Source organism: Brassica rapa, chromosome A01 (genome assembly GCF_000309985.2).
Source record: "Brassica rapa cultivar Chiifu-401-42 chromosome A01, CAAS_Brap_v3.01, whole genome shotgun sequence".
In the NCBI taxonomy this organism is placed as follows: domain Eukaryota; kingdom Viridiplantae; phylum Streptophyta; class Magnoliopsida; order Brassicales; family Brassicaceae; genus Brassica; species Brassica rapa.
In genome coordinates, this window is record NC_024795.2 from 5,752,223 (window position 1) to 5,773,596 (window position 21,374).

Sequence of the window (21,374 nt, forward strand, 5' to 3'; positions counted from 1 at the left end):
GCTTTGACTGGGCCTCTCCTATTAAGGTATGAGTCTGATTTGAATGTGTGAACGATGCAATTTGGATGCCATGTAATTGATCAAATTTGTAAACAGTAATGCGATACTACTTATCCTATGTTTTCGAATGACAAAGAGATTCAGATTACATGAAGACTTGATTGGTTTTATTGGTACCACACGCAAAATGTCGTGATATCTGTTATTAGTGTTTTACAACAACCACAAAACATTCTGAGAACCACTTCGTATCATTTATACCGTTTCAAACCTTTCAAAGTTAAAAAATAGTTCAAGTTAACGTTTGTGCCTGCAGGTGCGTAAATAAAAATAAAAATATTTTTAGAATATAAATTATTAAATAAAAACATTTAAATAGATATTATAAATATATATTATTCTTTAATTTATTTACACTAACCAATGTCATAATTTATAAGAACTTTAAACTAATGATATCCAATATAATTTTTAGACATTAAAATATATACACATATATAAACCAGAAAAATAGTTTTTATATTTATATTTTATAATTATAATTATAAATCTATTAATATTATTATTAAATTGTTGATTCATTTGATAGTCAATCAAATATATTATCTCGTAACTATACTAATTTTTAGCCACTAGTCATATTTTGTATGATACTTGAAACTGTAGTCATTCACTCCGCAAACTTAAACAACCGCAATCGTATCTACAACTGCTAACGTTTAAACTAGTCACATCCTAAATTACTAAGCAAATATTAGCTCGCGTTATTAGTATTTTTTTATACTTTATTATAGTAATATAATTTTATATTTTTATAATTATAAATCTATTAATATTATTAATTTGTTATTAATTTGTTGGTTTATTTAGTAGTCAATCAGATATAAACATCTTGTAACTAGACGAAATTTTAACCATTATGCTAGTCGTATGATGTAGTTATTCACTCCGTAAATTCAAACAGCCCCAATCGCATCTATAGCTGCTAGCGTTTAAACTAGTCAGACCCTAAATTACTAAACAAATATTAGCTTGTTTTATTAGTATTATTACTAGTATTATGGTCCATGCTATACATGTGCATAGCTGTAGTATTTAATAATTAATATTATTACAATCTAAATTCCAGCTGTTCCGAAAATATATGTATCTCATCAAGTTTTAATTGTTATATTATATCGTAAAATTTTACGAACAAAACTGTGGAAACAATAAGTTTTGGATATGTTTAATTAAGTTCCAATTACTCAACTTGCGTCAGACCACCAAAAACAAATTCAAATTTTTTTATTAAGATATAGAAAATCCATAAAACATATGATTTTTAGTAACTAAAATAATCAAACAATCGTATATAAAGAAAAGCACAAATATGTATTTTCTTATTTTCTTATATGATTGAATTTGTTAGCAAAAAAAAATCATGGCTTGACAACGGACTATTCCAATTATACGACATTTTCTCACTTTTATTTTCTGATGGAATAAAACATAACTAAATACTCGTACTCTATTTTAATACCTTTTTCTTTGCACATACTAGATAAAGAAACCCGTGCGATGTCGCACGGGAACTCATATTGCATAAAAATATATATCTTACAATCTTTATTTATAAAGATATAGCTAGTAATAATTAAATTATATAAATAATATTTAATTTTGATAACTAAAATATGATTTACAATGTATATGAAGATATATTTATATAAACATTAATGTTCTGATTGTATTTTTATCAGAACAAATATTACAAACAATTGCATTTCCATTTTTTAAGTTTATTCTTACAATTTTCACATAATATACTTTATAATTATCAATGAAATGTTGTTCTAAATTATATATATATATATATCACAATCACTTTTTACATGATTTTATTATTTTTGCATGATATTTAAATAACTTTCCTATTTAAGAAACAATATTAGAATTATTAGTTCATAATTTTTAAAACAATTACTATTTCTATGTTGGTAAATAATAATATATTATTATTTTAATATATTTATTTATTTGCTTTATTTATTTGAAAGAATATTAAAGAGATTGGATATCTTACTAAATATATGTTGAAATAACCTTTCAAATTTATAATATTACCTTGAATTTCTGGAAAAGTTAATTAAATTGATAAATTATGAATTTACCTTTTGAAGATATGATGACTTCTGTTGGAGTAGTAAATAGTATTTTGGAAGACAAAATGGTATTAAGATAGAGATACTCCAGAAGTCTATTAAGTTTTCAATCAAATTTTTAAGATTTAGGTTAATGCACAGAAAATAACACATAGAGCTTTCTACGTTTATATGTGTTTTTTTTAAATCTTTAAAAATCGATCAACAGAAAAAATTCTTATGTATATTACCCGATGCGATCGATATGTTCAAAGGTAATACGTAAATGTAAAAAATTGATAATTTATGTCTAATTCTCTGTCAAATAATCGCCTCGCGACTTCGTCCTATCAAATAAAAAAATATTGAAAATGATAGAAATGCAACTAAATAAGTTATTTCTACTTGATACATCTGATTCTTGAAAAAAATTAAGTAATTGTATGATGGAAATATTGAGAAATTGAAAGACATAAAAAAGCAAAAGAAAACTGTTGGTGGTGGTGATATTCATAAACTCTTTCACAAAATTTAAAATTAAAGTAATCATTTGCTGAAATGAAAGTTACTGAAAAATTAGTCAGTTTTCTAGAAGTTCCAAAGATGAGTTTAAAAATATTTGGAAGTCAGTTACATATATAATTGATGAAGATGTCAATTGAATGAAACGTTGCATTTGTTTGCGGAAGAGATACGATTGCTAACTCATGATCTGAATGGGTGCTTTGTAGCATTAAGAAAACTGCATTTCTTCACTTCATAAATTTGGTTTAATTTATTTTCATTAATATTTTTCTATAAACCAAACCGAGAATTGCTCTTTTTTTGTTTGCTTTAATTTAGTATCAAACAAAGCCTTATAGTTTTTTTTTCAAGTCGTGTGTTTGTACACACATAAACCTAATTATATAATGGAGAGAACTTCTTCCATGTGGCAAGCCGCCAATGTTGAAAGCGTGTGAGTGAGGAGCCATCACCTCCATAGCACCACCTGGTCCACCTCCACATGCATCTCCCTCTTTCCATCGTTTCTCTCCTCCCCAACCCATCTTGCTCCACTTTGTCTTGGTGTCTCGTGGGAAAGTGTGGATCCGCCGCTGTTTATCACTAACCACGACGAGTCATCACCACGGGAGTATCAGCCCCTGCCATCACATGCCTCGTTCTGTGCCATCCCGTCCATGGCGTTGAGGCTTCATATATGGTTTGTATGTGGAGAACGTAAGCCGAGAGGGAAAGGAAACATACGAGCCGGAGACACCGTATCTTGACACCAGCGGGACTGATGATCTTCACCACCACTAGCCGTAAACCATCAGAGTTGTCGCTCATACCGCTGTAGTACGAGAGATACACCGTTCCAGGTCCATGTCGTAAAGGTTAAGTGTTCCTCATGTGTGTCTTGGGCAGTAAGTTTCTAAACCCTAAATATTATTTTGTTATGTCATGGTTTCATGTGTCTAAATCAGTTTTAATAAAAGAAATCGTTTAAAAGAATGGGATTTCAAGCCAAATTGTTGTATAACACGCACGTATACAACCATTCAGAAATAATATACAAACTATTTATAGATTTTCAAAAATTTGTCTCAAAAGTTACATCTTTTCAATATAAAAATTGTTTTTATTGAAATAATACATATATGTATTGAAATGATACATATATGAAAAGTCACAACTTTTCAATATAAACAGTTATTTTAAATAAAAAGCCATAACTTTTAATTGTTGAAAACATATAACCTTTCAATTGAAGTGAAGTTGTGTTTTTTTCATTCTTAAAAGTTGTGAAAAAATATCTCTAAAAGTTACATCCTTCGAAAAAATGTCACTAATACCTGCTTAATTTTTAAAAAGTTGCATATTTTACTAATCGTACATTTTCACTTCGAAATGTTATAAAGTCCTACAGTTGCAACTTTATATTATTTTTATATATACCTATTCACACACTTTACCATTCGTACCTTTTCAATTCTATTTAAACAATTTTGGGTCAAATTTTTTATACACAAAAAATCTAATATTCTATGTATCACATATGACGTGATCAAGAAGTTGTCTCCTTCACTGTTATGAATCTTACTGATCATAAAGTTAAAGCGAACGCACATAACCATATCTTCCAGAGAAAACTCTATCTTCCACCATTTTATTATTAGTAGATTATTAGTAGATTAGTGAAAATTTAAATTTGAAAAATGCATGACAAAGACTATTTATAGATTTTTAAAATCTATTTGAATAGTCACAACCCTTCAATCTGAATAGTCACATTCATCTAATAGTCACATTCATCTAATAGTCACAACTTTTCACTTTTTAAAAGATACTTATGAATAGTCACAATTTTTAGACAATTATTTATAAAAGACACAACCTTACAACATAGGACTTTTAGAAAAGACACAACCCTTTACACATCTTTTTCAAAAGACACAACCTTTCAACATAAGTGAGATTCACAACCTTTGGCATTAATTGGGATTGCTATTATTAGTAGATTATTGTACTTATTAGGTTCTTCATCCACTGTTTGATAAATTTCTATTTTGATTTCCTTCTCCTACTGTCAACATTGACCCCTTCCATTAAAAATAAAAACTGAATAAAGTACGTACGCAAAGAGTTTTCATACACAAAAAAATATGCCAGAGATGGATTAAAGATCCAAGAAATAAAGTTACTGTAAGAAACATGGTTCAAAATAATGGCTGGATTCCGGTAACGGTTGATGGCCACGGTATTCATCATAATCCTCATTGGTTCTGTCGGCGATATTTTAAACAATATAACCACAATTCAATATAAGAGAGTTGTAAACAATACTTACACCGGAATGCTCCGATTAACCTAAATGTTAAAAAAATATACATTTTTTGGTGGTTTCTTTGAATAGTAGAAAAGAGTAGTGTCGGAAAAAAAAATGAAGAACAGAGACCAGTGTTAGTGACTGAGAAAAGTAAGAGTTATGGTTACTTAAAGTTTTATAAAATCGTTAAGATAGTAGAAAACTGAAGTAGCTACGGAGATAGTGTGAATTAAAAGCAGTTGTTATCATTTTATTTTTATAACATTTGTCAAAAATATATATATAAAACTTGTTTTAGTTTTTTTTAAAGGACGCATATCATTCCCAAAATTATCAATTAACTTCTATTTTATAATATAAAAGAAATATTTGATCTATTTTAATTTCATGAACACATTCAATTCATATTATCGTACAAATTCCCTTTTCCGACAAGAACGCATTTCCGCACAAGAGACAAAGTCATGAACAAAATTTGCCTTTTTCAACACATTAGTACGAATGCGGAAGCTACGACCAAGTACATAATCGACTTCATTTGTATCAAAGTTGAATATTCTACACACGTCTCCTATAGACCCCCATACAATGAACAAAACAAAGACCATCTATATGCTTACGAATGATTTTGTTTAAATTTAATGTAATTGTATGTTATATGATTTCTTGCCTGGCAAGAAACCAAATGAATACTATAAATGGCAGTACGACTCATCGGTTAAGGCGCCTGGTCCTGACAAGTTCGATCCTTCTCCATTGGCGAGACGTGTTGGATTAAAGATAGTTGTGAAGTCTTTGCTTGTCGACGAACCACACGCAAGAAAGAAACAAAGATTTTTGAAACAAGTCTTGATAATATCCGTCTCTGCAAGCAATGTTATGATCTATCTCTTGATTGGTTCTATGAAAAACATCATCTTAATGATTACCAAAAAAAAATTCATCTTAAACGAATAAATACGGAATTTAGTCGATTTTCTTTCTCAGTTCTATTCCCTCTCTAAAAATCTTACGCAAAGGAGAGAGAAAGCTTGGGTTTGGCTCGCCGGATCATCTTCGGCCTAGTTTCCCGTTCATCAGGCTTAGATTCTGGGTAGAGAAAGCTTCTTCAGTTTTTCTTCGCCGGCTTTTGTTTTCCGGGAAGCGTATATCTTCGCTTTTTCCGGCTTATTCCGGATTCTTTCCCGGTTCTGTTCGATCAAGGCCTATTTGTGTTTATCTGGTCAACTGACTCTCGAATCTCGCATATCGTGTTCGATTGATGCCGATTGACTATCTTTGTAGCGGTTTTGATCTAATCGTTTGGTCTGAAAAGTTTTTTTGGATCGGTTACGGGTTGATGAAAGCTCGCTGTCGAAGGGTCTCGAGTGGTGAGGGAAGAGGAGTTGGGTTCGATGGCTCTGGAGGAGATCTCGGGATAGTCTCGATGATGCTCTCCGTCGAAAGAGTCCAGGCGAAAAAGATGGGTGAGATAGTTTCAGTCTCCGGCGTGTTCCAGCGAAACTACTGGTGGTTTCGTCTTCTCTGGCGACGTCTTCTCGGTATCGGTCGCGGTGTAGTGACCGGGTGACGCGTATCTCTGGAAGGGGTGGGTCTCAACACGTGGCGTCCATGCACGTTTCTGGACGCGTGGTGAAGGATGGTGCCGTTCGGTTAATGGGTTGGGTTAGTCCCATGGTTTCTTTACTTTGGCCCTTTTGTGTTTGGGCTTCTTTGTCTTTGTAATATTGGGCTCTTCCTTTGGGCTTTTGCCTTTAATAAAATCAAAACTAGATGGAAAAAAAAATACGGAATTTAGTCCCCCTTGCCAATGCAATTAACATAACGGCGCATCGTAGACTTTAGAGCGATGAAAGTCTATTGGCCTGAACTTCCTAATTATCACACTGAATTGAATGTAAAAATGAAAAAAAAAAGAATGAAAGAGCCAAGTATAGATTCCTAGGGTGGGTGAATATAGAGCATGCCAAACTCTCAGATGCACAAACCAATCTCCTAATTTTTTTTGCTAAAATTTCTTATTTACTATAGATACCCTCTCTTATTCAAATCACTTAATAAGAGCCTTTCCAATGGGTTCGGGTGTAACTGGTTATTCATAGAAGGAATATTATGAATTAAAGGAATGATTATTTTTGGAATAAGAAAAAATGGAATGATAGATTAAATGGAATAAAAACTGAAAATATTTTTGGAATGGCTTTCCACTCATTCACAAAGGATTATGATCCTGAATAAAAGGAACAACATTTACAAAGGATTTACTTTTTTGTTCCATTCCAAAAATGGAATATATGGAATTGTTTCTAAAAAATCTTCATGGTAACTGGTAAACATTTTATGGAAACATGTGGAATGACCTATTTCAAAGAGTTTTATTCCACAAAATAGCATTCCAGTTGCATCCGAAGTTTTTCTCCACGGTTCTTCTAATATATTCTGGTAGCATTGAGATGGAGGTATAATCAGAGCCGTGTTTAGAACTTTTGATGCCAAAAGCCAAATAAAATAATAATATAATAGTATAATAATAAATAATTTTTTGAAATGATTTTTAATTGAAAACTTTACCATGATTTATTTATAAATAGAACATTAGTATATGAATACAGGTTTTGTATCAGCATTATTTATTCTAATTTTGTATAGTTTAGAATAAATAATAATATATAAAGGGAAATTAATTAATCCCCAAATATTAATAATAACTTAGGTTGAAAAAGAAAATGTTTTCTATTATAGGCTTATTTAAAAATAAATAAACAATAATATTTAGAAAAGGATTTTAGAAAGAAAAATGTTCATTCTTTGATTATAAAACAAAATTCCAAAAAAAAAATATTTACTCAAGATTAATCTGTCTTCTGGATCTTTATTTTGTATTTTTTTGTTCTCGGAAAATCCATACTTACATTTAAAAAAATGAGAAATATAAATTTACAAACTAGAAAACTTATTCAGTATTCAGAGTTTAATCGTCTTTAATTAGAATAATTAGAAAAAATAAATCATATTAGTTTGATTCTCCTCAGATCTTATTAATGGATGAATCACTCATCTAAAATCTCAGTAAAATTCAGAATCAAATCAATAAACGAGAATTTTCATGTTTATCATTTTGTTGGTACCATTATTTATGTTTACCACCAATAAGGAGATATTTTTAAAAATACATTCTTCATTAAGAGTCAAAAAATTCCTATACACTTATTCTCTATGTATATATATAATAAATAATTATTTAAATAAATAAAAAATTATGTTTTCGAATTATACTTTTTCAAATTTGAACTTTTTATAAAATTTTTTTTGAATTTTTTTTGTTTCAAATTTTCTTTTTGAAAATCAAAATTCTTTTTAACACTATTTTTTAAATTATATTTTTAAAAGTATTTATTTATATATTTATTAGAATCATAAATTTCACATTTCAAATACCTTAGCCACCCCTCAACTCTAAAATTTAAACTCTAAGTATAGATTAATTAACTTTAGGGTTATAAATATTTTTTTTCCTCTTTAAAAATGAGAGTAAAAATGGTTAGTGTAAACACTAAAAGTGATATTATGAATGCGGTATTTTTTGGTAATTTATCTTCAATAAATTGATTGGCACCAACTTCTTTCGTTTCAACGAGTGAGGAATATTACACTGAGATATGTCCTGCTTGTTTCTTTGTCGCCAGCTATCAGCGATAAGGAAATCACTATAAGGTATGTTTTGGCGACAACAACAGATGCCCACCTGTTTTTTATTTATATAAGAAAATATCTAGAAATGGAGACATATATTCTTGCTTGGGGAGGTCAGAGTTTGAGAGAGATGTATCCAAAATTAGTGCACACAAGAATAATACACTGTTCTTTTGGGTTAAATCTTTAAAGTAATATCTCTTCCTTTATATTTTCTTACACTTGATATTTTCTATTCTTCATTATGGTGTATATTGTTGTTTGTTGTTTAGATTATATAGGGTGAGGAGAAAAAAACTGTTTTATCCCTGCAAAAGAAAAAAAAAAATTCAAAACACAACTATGGTTAGGTCAAGTTCCCTATTTTAACATATAACAGTGAGTTTTCTTAAAAGACGTATCTAATGAAGTTCTCCCTGGCAATAACAACAACATCAACAAAGTATAAACTTCTGGACATTTGTTTTTTCAAATTAAAGATGCGCCATTTTTAATGAATGAATTCAAGGCAAAGTTGGAATCGTTTCAAACTGATAATTTAATTTCTATGTTATATATAAATACTATACGAAAAACTGTAAAGAGAAAAAGGAAAAAAAAAAAGTAAAGTCAAGCCAAAACAAAAAAACAACTAAACTGGTTACATATAGCCTCTCATTTGACTTAGCACTAGAGTTTTTTTTTTGTCAGCAAAAAAAAAAATTCAATTATTGATTTACAGTATTGATGTTAACTATCTCCTTCAAGCACTAATGTTTTAATGTATTAAAGACTAGTGGTGGACCAAGTAGTATATATTCTTAAACCAAAATGCAATTGTAATATTTTTGGATGCTATTCTATTTATTATATTGTTAGAATACATTCATTTGATTGAGAGGAAAATCAACTAATTATAAGTCATATTTTGAAACCTAATCCCACTATATAAAAGCAACTAAATTGAAACAATTTTATACAAGCCACATCAGCATAAATATTCAGAGCCAATTAAATTGCCATGTCACTGATATAATCTCTTTTTTATTGTCTTCTTTTGCTTCCTCTTCCTCTCGATGTATAAATCTTCACCGGTTACAAATTATTTACTGCTTCTTCAATTTACTAACGCCATCAGATCGACACCTCTTTACCTTTCATTACCCTCCCCATCCTCGCTATATAATAGTGGCTAGGTTCAAGTCAGATATAATCCTCACAACCAATCCAGACACAATCACCAACCCACCAGGCAAAGCAAAAGACCAACCCCATCCGGAATCAAGCACGGAAGAAGCAACAACGGAACCAACAATGTTCCCAACAGATGTATGAGAGTTCCAAACACCCATAATCAACCCACGCTTCTCCTTCCCACACCAGTTCCCAACCACAGAGACAACACAAGGCCACCCGATAGATTGAAACAACCCACAAACGATATGAACAGTCATGTAAAACCCGAGAAGATGCACGTTCATCCAATACCCTAACCCGAAGACAACGGTGAGGATCCCACTTCCCATCATCCCAAACACGAGAAACAGCCTCAGATCAATCCTATCTCCTAAATGCCCTGCGAAATACATACCGAGAGCGTAGGAAGATAGGAACGCTAGATCGAGCTCACCGAGTCTCTGCGTTCCTTCGGTTCCGTTGAACGGAGCCCATCCGTTGTCGATCGGAGAGTTTGATTGTTCGTTGACGGAAGGTCCGAGGACGCTCTTGACGATGCTCGGAGGTTTGCGAGAGGCGTGGAACGAATCATAGGCTAGGAAGGTGATGATGAGGACGAGGATTTGGTGGAATGTGAAGGTTTTGTTTAAGCTTGGGAAGAGAGAAAACGCCGGAGGTAAGCCGCCGCCAACGATCTTGGATTGCATCTTGAATCAATGGTGGAGCATTTCTTGATTCGGAATAAAAAAAAAGAGTTGATCTTTGAGATTGTTTTTGCTATATTTTTTCACGGTAGGTAATGGGTTGCTACCAGATTTCTTCAAGGCGAAGGAATCAGAGAGATTCTTTCAACTTATTATAAATAAATCATTTTGGTCAAAGGGTTGCGTAAAGTTGAAATCATTTTGGCTGGAAAAAACACGATAAAATAATTTGTAATATGGTCCACCAAACTCCAAAGCTATTGTATGATACACCCAAAAATATTAAAAAAGTAGAAAAGAAGTGATGTACTACATTGGAAATCTTATTTTATTGTAAGTTAAGAATAATAATATTGATAACTTTGTTACGGAGCACCGACAAACATCGCTTATTAGCAAAAGATTTTGCAACAATAAATTTTCTCTTTTTTTTGATAAAAATATAAAATTAAAATAATTTGATTTGTTACACTGCTTGGCCTATAAAAGCATTCAGAATTTTTCTAAAGATATATTTACACACATTTTGGTGAATACCATAACCGTTATTTAATAGGTGCATAATTTTGAATTTGTAACAAAAATAAAAAGCTATTTTTATATAAAAAATAAAAGACTACATTATATTTACTTTTTTCGTACATGTACTTCAAATTTGCAAAATTATTTAACCTATCTACACCAACAAAACCTTTTGATAAATAATGCAATGTCGATTTCGGTTAAGGCTAACTCATATAAAAGATAATAATGTTGCTGAATTAAAAAAAAAAAACATATCTACCTCTTGGTTTGGTTTTGTTTGATCCATGAAAGAATAAAACAGTTAAAATATTATTTGAGGCATTGGGAAGAAACAACAAAAGATGAGGTTGAATCCATTAAGCCTCTTCGAAAATCTTTTGACCCTTTTTCGATACCAAAACAATTGAGATTATTGCGTACAGATAAAGTCTATATTTTTATTATATGTAGTCTAGCCAAACGATATATCTCACAGCCTCGCATAATTGATTTTATCATAGGTGTGTGATAAATGATTCTTTGTGATTATGCCTCTTTGTTTGTTACTTACCATTCTCTGTGTTTTTTTCATTCATATTTTTTTATCTCAAGTATCCTTTTAATTTTTTGTTTTATCATCATATTATATATTTGCTTTTATTTAAAGTACTAAATAAATATTGAAGAAAATATTTTGAATACATTATTCATAACCATTTTCATAAGAAGAATTCAAAAATTAAAAAGATGGCCTACATAAAAGTTTACTAAAATTTATGCAACAAACTATTCCAAATTAATTAATTTCTGTAATATATATAGTTAAATTAATCACAAAATAAAAATACTAAAATATATATTTCTAAAACAAATTCAAACATACCACAAAGTAATTAAAATAAAATTTTAATCGTAAAGATGTAATCCGCGCGTAGCGCGGACACGAAACTAGTAAAAGTAATAGTTGATTTTATTATTGGGTATCCGTCCTGTGCGAGTTTCATGTTTCTCTATTGACTAGAGACTACTATAAATATTTTTAAAAATAAAATTCTAACCATCCGATGTTGCTAGTTCAACTATTGTAGCACTTTACCACCCAAAAGAGAAGAGCCCAGAAGATCTCATGTCTTAACAACCAACAAGGCTACACTTTATTTAACATTCTCTGATATCCGGTTTAAGAAGATTAAGGATATATAGGTTCTAAAGGTTTAGGATTTAATTAGTGACTATCTTTTATAAATGATTTACGAGAGTTAATTTCTTGTCATAAATTTAAATTATTTATAAAAATAATTATCTTTTAAATGTAAATTTGAAAAATGGTATATAACTTGTTGTAACATTTAATTACCTTAATGTTTTAGTTACCAAACAAAAAAGATACAATTTTGCATAATATGAGAAAAGCTTGATTTGTAGTTCTGATGTATCCGTTTATATAAAATTAGAATCATAAACCAAAAAAATAACAATGAAATAAAGTATGACAAAACAGAATAAGTTCTTCAAAACCTCTTTGGGCTATAAATTTAGATGAAATCATTTGCCAATCTGTAAACTGAGGTAACACAGTCGCAAAAAAAATTCAATTGGAGAAGATGTTTACCTATCGGGATTGGGTAAAAAAGGGTGAACCGAAGGTATTAGATACTCCACGTAATTATGAGGCCAGTCCCAAAAACGCCAAGGTTCCAATCTCTCCCTCCACTGAACAGCTACGTTCTCATGATTTCCTGAAGCCCAAGAATCTGGTTAGTACTCTTATTTCTCTAAAAAGAATTAGCGTTGTTATCTATTTTGGAGAAACACGTCGACGATATCTTTATATAAACAAATTTGCAAAACAAAGTGTATTTCTAGTTTCATATTTAAAATTTCAGATTTTATTTATATTCCAGTTAAACTGAAATTATTAAGTGCTTCTAGTAGAGTTTTCCTAAAGGTACAACACTAATTTTGTTTTTATCTTAACTAATTCACTTTTTAAACAATCTCCTCCGAACAAACCTCTTGATTTGGATGATAATTGAGAATTTATTTTTATTATTTTCTGCTAGATGAATGGTACGTCCGTATATTTTTAATTATATGTAAATACAACACATAAGATATAGACTGATCAAACTAGACTAGCAATATCCAAATGGTGATTTATTTTAATAGGAATTGAAAATGAGACCACTGATGATGTTAATATTAATTTGGACCACTAATCCATTTGTTGTGGTGATATTCATTTAGAACAACGGACATATCAAATCTTGGGTGGACGAGAAAAACAGCAATTTCATGCTCTCTCCAAGGAACCTCTCGATCACTTGGTCGGATGACCCCAATTATTGGACGTGGTTTCTCAACAAGGAGTCACCAAAGTAAGATACGTTTAATCTGAAAACGCCCACTATATATAGTTCAGTCGCATGATCAGTGCTTTTGTTAGAAGCAATATTCAAGATTAAACTCGAATTATTGATTGTATCGTAAACCCTATGTTATTATTGTTATAGACCCTTCAAGTATGTCTACACTATTAAGAAGACTTTTTGTTAAAACTAAGGTTTTTGTTTTACAAAATTACCACAAAATCATTATATTACAAACAAATCCACAATTATTAGGTTTAATTAGCACATCTACAAAGACAAGTTAAATGATTCCTGAACTATCACTTTTGTGAAAAATTTAGGAACTTTCTAAGCCTAAGGTTTGTGGTGTATACGGATTTCTTTACCAATATCGTGGTTTCTTGTAGTTAAAACTTGTATGTATGGTATTTTGTTATATATCTAACACAAACCGCGCGTGATTTGTTTTCTTTAATGAATTTTAAAAGCGAGGTAGGTGTAGAAGCTGTGGCGTTGAAAAACGTGTGTTGGCTTGACATCACGGGAAAATTCGACACGAAGAATCTCACTCCAGGGATTACGTACGAGGTAGTCTTTAAGGTGAAGCTAGAGGATCCGGCCTATGGATGGGACGCGCCGGTGAACATTAAGTTAGTCTTGCCTAACGGTAAAGATAAACCGCAGGAGCAAAAGGTGAGTTTAAGGGAAATACCAAGGTATCAATGGGTCGATATTATAGTCGGAGAGTTCAAGCCGGAGAAAAATTCCGCGGGAGAAATCGTTTTCTCAATGTATGAGCATGAAAGTGGCGTTTGGAAGAAAGGGCTCTTCCTCAAAGGTGTTGAAATTTGCCCCAAATATACAAATTAATCTTGGAATATAAATTTCCAAATGCACACTGAACCTTTATATATATATATATTCCACATCATGACATGTCTATATGGAATGTGTGCATATATATTATAAGGTTGATCTATCGTATTATTACTTTAGATACCTACTTTGATGTTGGTATTGAATAAAAGCAAAAACCGAGAGTTGGTGTTGTAATGTTTTAAGTTTGAATTCGAGTTTTATGATTTGAGTGTATGTATGTAATAAATAATCCGATCAATGAACATTTGTTATGTATGAGACCATAAGATCAGAGTAATAATCCGCCTTATGTATCGATCAAAATGCAATAAAATAAAATAATACCTAAACAGATTTGTTAATTTTGAATTTGATTGGTACATCAGATGGATCATGAATAGTATAATGTAGGTTCTAACTTCTAATTGAATAATTCAGAAGTGAATATATTTAAGTTGAACGGATGTACCGCTAAATAATCATGAAACACCAGAAGAAATTTCAGTAGATTAATGATACTTTTTATTAATGTATTTAACATGTTTAAAGTATATAGCACAACAGTAGCATAATCATTTCTAACAACGTAAAAATTGATGAGTTCTTGAATGAATAAAATAATAATGGGCTACTGTTTCAACACGTGAAAAATGATATACCGTTAATCATGTTGATATTTTGTACTAATAAATTGAAGTGATGACAGGTTTAAATGGAAATATTAAACATTAAGTCTCATAAGAATTTATCTTGACCTTATATACACTTATAGAGATATTTTCTATTTTAGATAGATGCGAATTATTTACGAGATCTTTATGATGTATTTTGAATAATTCTAATCATATTATTATAATAAATAGATTGAAAACTAACCAGACTGAATAATATTGATTGGTGATTGAGTGGGGATGAGTGTTGAGTCCGTCGTTTCTCTATTTAAGTGTGCCATGGTGCACTGGCTCACCTTTTCTAAAGAATTATTCGGAATTTAATTTTCGTGGTGATAATCGAAGAATAAAGCAAATCTATCGAATGAAAAGAATAAAGAATACATGTTTGACAAGACATCAAAGAAATGGAATATATACCAGCAACTGCAGCCAGCCAAAATTTGGTTTGCGATGTAAAACATTGTTTAGTTTATATTTACTTAACTTTCGAACAATATTTATTAAATTATATATAACGAACCTTGATCAGGTTTAGTACAAGTGTAACATAAGTCTAGAGAGTTCAACTATTGCTGGATTTTTGAAATACTAATATACAAACATGGTATCATTGAGGTCAGGTATATGAGTCTATAAAGACCTCAGCATAATAGTTATTAAGAACAAAAATGAACTTAAAAACTAGAAGAAAACATATACAAAAGGAAAAAAAAAATCAAGAAAGAGCGAGATTAAGCAATGGGAACAATATCGTCAATCTTCTCAAAGCCAAAACCACCACATAACTACGAAGCGATTCTAAAATATTCAGACTCTGCTCTTCCTCCTGATGCTACGTGTCTCTTGACAAGTTATACCCTCAGCTATTCGATGGCGTTTTCTTGAAGGACAAGAAACAGGTCTTTAACTTGTTGTTGTTGAACTTCCTATTATTTTTCGGGTGAATTGGTGAAATAACCAAAAGAAAAACTAAAATTAATTTGTTAGAGAGAGATAGGAAGAGAAAAAAATAGAGAGAATGGGGATTTGATTATTTTGTGAATTATTGTTTTTTTGTTGGTTATAAGGTGCAATTTCCCTTATTTTTCTTGGTTTGATTCAATAAAGAGAAACACCAACTAAAAGACTATAAAATTTTATATATATGTTAGTGCAGATTAATTAGATTTTATTGATGATGGAATTTGATATTCAGAAGTACTGGATAGAGGGTAAAGCTAAGAAGAACTGCTTCATGTTGTACGCGAGAGATCTAGCGATTTCATTGGCTGAGTTTCAAACAAATAATAACTGGAGTTGGTTTACTGATATAGACCAAACATCCAGGTTCGAAATGTTTGATTAAAACAATTGTGTATTTTCAAGTTTTCATTTAAATATGTATATTTGTTTACAGTGATGCAAGAATTGAGGTTGCAAAGCTGGAATGGGTAGCTTGGTTAGAAGTGTTTGGAAACTTTGAGATGGAGAATCTAACTCCCAACAGTTTGTACGAGGTTGTGTTTGTGGTTAAGCTGGTTGATCCTGCGCAGGGATGGGAAGTTCCGGTTTACTTCAAACTGGTTTTACCGACAGGAGAAACCAAAGAGCGGCAAGAGAATATGACTATGCTAGGAAGAAACCGGTGGGTGGAGATTCTGGCCGGTGAGTTCAGGACATCGCCGGAATATATTTTCGGGAAGATTGAGTTTTCGATGTATGAGGTTAAAGGTGGGTTGTGGAAGTCCGGTCTGGTTGTGAAAGGTGTTGCTATAAGACCCAAGAATTAAAATATTAAATCTTGTAAGCTAAAACAATAAAATTGAATACGAAAGTCACTATGATCTAACCAATGGTGGTAGTCCAGTGGCGCTTGAGGGACTAAACCTAATACGGCGAACCCTGGTTTGAATTCCACTAGCCACACGGATATGGGCTATTGGTTTCGGCTCATTTAAATGCCCAAGAGAGGATCTATTCATGGGTTGTATCTCCATCCGGAGGTTAAATCTGTGTCTTTAATAGATCCGGGTTTAGCCCTTTTTTATCAAAAAAAAAAAGTCACTATGATCTATGTACATCATATAAATGATATGTTTACGAAGTCCAAGCAATGGCTTAGACAATAGCAGCAATAAATTGCTGGAAAGAATATATGATTGTAAAGCGCATCATCATACCATTAAACCTCTCATGTCCATACTGCGTCTTTTAGTTGCAAGCTTTTTTTTTTTTTTGGCATCAAAAACAATCATTCATAAGATCTTACTCTGGTCCGTTTAGATCGGCTGCTAAGGCCAGTCTAGAGTGAACCAGAACGTCTACAACGGTAAAGCAGCGACCTCGTGATCATCCACCCTTAGCCAGGGAGTCCGCACGGATATTGTTATCATGGGGCACATACGAAAAATCAACATCATGGAAACAAGTTGATAAGAATTTTATATCATCTAAGTCCGGTGCTAAGGCTGGCCGGCCAATCATATAATCATATAAATGATATGTTTACGAAGTCCAAGCAACGGCTTAGACAATAGCAGCAATAAATTGCTGGAAAGAATATATGATTGTAAAGCGCATCGTCATACCACTAAACCTCTCATGTCCATACTGCGTCTTTCAGTTGCAAGCTTAGCACATCAAATAATCATATTCTTGGGTTGAACCAATAACACACATTTTCCTACCAAAACTGCAATATTTCACCATAATTTACCATTCTAATCAGTGTTTGCTCAATCACAAAGGCGAAAGTGTGACCGTTCTGGGTCTCATGATATTAAAGATCCAATTTTAAGAAAAAAAAATTGTTTTTTCAAAGAAAAAATTAAATTTTGTTAAGAACAAAATAAATTTACATGTATTTTTTTATATATGTTTTTATATCTAAATTTAGTAACATTTCAAATAATATAATTTTTAGAAAATCATAATAAAATCATATTTTTAATTATTAAGGAGTCTAAATTCATTTTTGTCGAAGGATCCCCATAAACGGGAAATTTGCTATGAGCCGGCCTATTCTAATAAAACCATAATTCTTTGATAACTATTATGCTATTCTTCTAAACACTACAAAACTCTCTGCGATGATCTTTAATTATGAGTACCATTCGGGCCTTCTGTACGATCCAGAAAAGTAAGTAGCATTATCTTACTCTATCTACCATACAAGAAGAATCCGATTCCACACTGAGACCATAAGATTCCTAGTGCGATTCCTATGGGTTTCTACGTGAACTAAAGCAGGAAGTGCACCTTCTTTCTTGGAGTTAGTGTTGGGGTTCGAGCTGGTCCACAGGCTAAGAGTAAACCAACGTGGCTTAGAGATATAAGTTAGATGACCCGTGACGAAAGTTCACTCGAAGACTACGACATGTTAGCGGAGAGGAAAAAATTTGATGCTCCCTTAACCTCTCCATACAAGATTAGGGATGTCAAGTATTATTTTATTAAAGACAGAATCTTGTACGCTTAAACAACAAATCGAACACGAAACTTCTTATTATGGTTAATGTACACGAGGCATTGGGATACGTTTGCTATATACAGACGCGGATACACTTGACACCTTACAAAGGTAAGACAAATTTTATGCGTCAACAGAGACAGAAACAGCATTAAGCTCGACATGTTGTCTACCATCTCCTTGTGGATGGACTGTCAACGTTGCACGAGCTTCAGCTTGAGGGTTTTCATCATCCCCTGGTCTAGAGACCGATATGGAGCTCACGGTTGAAGCATTATTGTTGTTGTCGTCTGATATGATATCCCACGATTCTTTCACGGAAGCAACCTCGACTCCGTTCTCGTGGTGTTCCTCCATCTCGAATGTGGTGGGAAGGATGACGTAATCGTTTATAGGGTTGTAGAACGGGTCAGGCTCTCCTACGTTTAGCCACTGTTTGAGCATCCTGAAGACACGGTGGTCGTTGAGGATTCCACGGTGCTCACCGGGGACTCCAACTCTCGCTACTGCTTCAAGCCCATCCGCCTAGAAAAAAACACAACCAACAAAGAGAAATGTGATTAAAACCTAAACCGAATCAAATCCAAGATTTTTTTGAGGAAGCACATACCATTGAAGATTCCACCGGGACTGTTCCATCACCGTCAACACATATATACGTAGGCTGAGAGTACAAGAAAAAATAATCTAAGATCAGAAAACATGAGAAAAAAAAGATAAGCTTATTGTCTATTACAATGATAGTTACCTGGAAGTATCTTAGGTCCGTTAGATCTTTGACAGGCATCTTCTCATTCCCATAGCTGCAGAGGATTATAATATATCGAATTTAGAAGAGGCAGAACAAGTTTCAATAACTGAGACGTTAAATTAAGAAACATTACCAAACACTATGAGGGGTTGCTAGATTGGTCCCATATATGTTATAGAATTTAACTTTAGGAGGAAGCTTGGCATTGTGTAACACTCTCTTGGTTTCGTGAGCCCATTCCATGATCTTCCAGTTAAAAGGAAGATCGATGGGCTCTCCACAATAATCAGCCTGACAAATTTGTGTGCAGCGCATAGGTTCAGAATAACTTCATTTGATGAAAGATGGGTGGGTGGTAGGTGTGTAACTTACTTTATTATCACAAAGAGATTTGGTAAACACTTCAAGGCTTTCTAGACTACGGTAAGACTCAAGAACAACACCAGAGGCTCCAACTCCATCATTGCTCTCTTTCTCTCTCCACAGCTCTAGAACCGGAGGAAGTTCCCATTTGAAATACGGGCAACACATCAGCTCGTATATAGATGGACACTCAATAAGCTGAAACAACCGCAGAAAACTGCATCAGTCGATCCCTAGAAGATATCAAACAGACAAGATATATATACAACCAAAAGGGATGATTGTTACCAGTTGATGCATGCTCCATTTCGAGACGAAAAAGTTCTGTTCCCAGCCATTGACAAATGACATTCCATTAAGTAAAGTTGATGTGATGTATCCAGGAGCACCTGAATCAATAAACAAAACCAATTAATCTAGTAAACTGTCTCGAGTACAATTAGAACTACTACAAGTCTGTAAACTTACCTCGGAATGGAGCAGCAATAGCAATCCAATTCTGTACATACTTCTCAAATATCTGATAAGAGTAGACAAGTCAGATTGAGATGTAAAGATAACATTTAAAAGAGAGGAGAGGATACACATACATCACTGTGGAGACTCATGAAACACTTCACCAACAGTCCTCCCATAGAATGACTAATAACATTAATCTTCTTCTCTCCTGAAGCTTTGTAAACTGACTCCAACTTCTTAGCAAACGAGTCCATAGCTTCCTGCAGTCTATACACCATTGTACAAACCAGTCAATAACAACGGTTTCATCAAAACCAGAAGAGATGTGTGCGAGTACTCACCTGTTGCTTTGGCGAAAATCATAACCGAAACCAAAAAGAGTCTTCCCTTCTTCGAAACCCCATCCGAGCATCTCAGCAATCATCTCATGGAAATAAAACACAGACTCACGCCCAACAATCTACACAAAGCGTTTGACTAAATCAACAACAAGACACGAAAAGACAAAGCTCATGAACCAAACCAGCTAACATTACCAGATCAGGATCTAAGACATCAATTGCAAGTAGCCCAGCTCTCTCTTGAGGAACCACAATACTCGTCTTCGGGTCGAGAGATATCGTCTTCCCTGTGTTTCAGACAAAACATCCTAAGACCTTAAAACAAACCAAAAGCTGATGACTTTACAATAAAAATCAAATCTTTCGAACATCAAAATCAATCAATTTTACCAGATGAAGGATCGAATCGAGACCACATCTTGGTCCGAAACTCGTGATCGGCGCCGAAGATTCTGACCCAAACACGCTCCTCTTTCCCGGAGTCATGATCGACGGCGTTGAGAATGGAGCCGGCGATACCCGGAACGAGAAGAACCGGGTCGAGATTCGGGTCGACGTAGGGTTTCTGGGTCGAGTTTTTGAGCTTCAGAAAGGCTTCGACTGATCGAATGATCTCTTCCAGCAATATGGCCATGGCTGGGTTTGGATTTGGATTATGGATTATGGATAGCGCGTGGCGAATTCAAGAAAATCCCAATTTGGGGGAGAATTATTGTTGTGGGATTGAAGAAAAATTGATAGAAAATAAGGCGTACAAGCTAAGAAGGGAGAAAATATAATTGTTATAAATCATATGATATCAATTAAAATATTGTTTTCGGATGGATAACGCAAGATTGAATAATTGAGACTCCTCTAAAGAAAATAAAAGAAAAATCAATTATAAAAGTAGTATCTCAGTTGTCAAAATATATTTCAATACTTATCGCTAGGGGTGGGCGTTCGGGTACCCGTTCGGGTTCGGATCGGATATTTCGGATTTTTGGGTATTTCGGTATAGAGGTGTAGAACCCGTTCGGGTATTTCTGTACTTCGGGTCGGGTTCGGGTATTTTAAGTTTGGTTTCGGTTATTTCGGATCGGGTTCGGATATTTAGATTTTGAAGAAAAAAAATGAAAATTTTCATTTCTCAAATTTC

General features: G+C 32.7%; 3 protein-coding genes and 1 long non-coding RNA gene across 7 annotated transcripts; 2 read left to right on the forward strand and 2 right to left on the reverse strand.

The window, feature by feature from the left end:
* Positions 1-1,726: 1,726 nt before the first annotated feature.
* Positions 1,727-12,263, reverse strand: LOC117126245. Its single transcript, XR_004448776.1, has 2 exons — positions 8,587-12,263; positions 1,727-7,374 (listed from the first exon to the last, which is right to left on the reverse strand). It is a non-coding gene; the product is annotated as an uncharacterized LOC117126245 (long non-coding RNA).
* A 239-nt stretch (positions 12,264-12,502) lies between these two features.
* Positions 12,503-14,479, forward strand: LOC103857760 (protein PHLOEM PROTEIN 2-LIKE A1). Its single transcript, XM_009134987.3, has 3 exons — positions 12,503-12,748; positions 13,239-13,369; positions 13,831-14,479. Exons 1-3 carry the CDS (start codon positions 12,596-12,598, stop codon positions 14,210-14,212), a joined length of 666 nt encoding a protein of 221 aa, XP_009133235.1. The 5' UTR covers positions 12,503-12,595; the 3' UTR covers positions 14,213-14,479.
* Positions 14,480-14,735: 256 nt separating this feature from the next.
* LOC103857779 (protein PHLOEM PROTEIN 2-LIKE A2) lies at positions 14,736-17,027 on the forward strand. 4 transcript variants are annotated; one of them, XM_018655669.2, is made up of 4 exons: positions 14,736-15,749; positions 15,839-15,869; positions 16,082-16,200; positions 16,271-17,027. In XM_018655669.2, the coding sequence occupies exons 1-4, from the start codon at positions 15,613-15,615 to the stop codon at positions 16,641-16,643; spliced, it is 660 nt and encodes a 219-aa protein (XP_018511185.1). In that variant the 5' UTR covers positions 14,736-15,612; the 3' UTR covers positions 16,644-17,027. The 4 variants fall into 4 exon arrangements, with proteins under 4 accessions (XP_018511185.1, XP_009133255.1, XP_018511184.1 ...); XM_009135007.3 differs by lacking the exon at positions 15,839-15,869 and having other exon boundaries at positions 14,736-15,773; positions 16,031-16,200; XM_018655668.2 differs by lacking the exon at positions 15,839-15,869 and having other exon boundaries at positions 14,736-15,773; positions 16,070-16,200.
* Positions 17,028-18,286: 1,259 nt separating this feature from the next.
* Positions 18,287-21,053, reverse strand: LOC103857769 (lecithin-cholesterol acyltransferase-like 4). Its single transcript, XM_009134997.3, has 11 exons — positions 20,627-21,053; positions 20,432-20,523; positions 20,237-20,355; positions 20,027-20,162; positions 19,905-19,956; positions 19,725-19,825; positions 19,446-19,634; positions 19,207-19,364; positions 19,071-19,125; positions 18,933-18,986; positions 18,287-18,847 (listed from the first exon to the last, which is right to left on the reverse strand). Exons 1-11 carry the CDS (start codon positions 20,868-20,870, stop codon positions 18,446-18,448), a joined length of 1,602 nt encoding a protein of 533 aa, XP_009133245.1. The 5' UTR covers positions 20,871-21,053; the 3' UTR covers positions 18,287-18,445.
* Between the last annotated feature and the right edge of the window lie 321 nt (positions 21,054-21,374).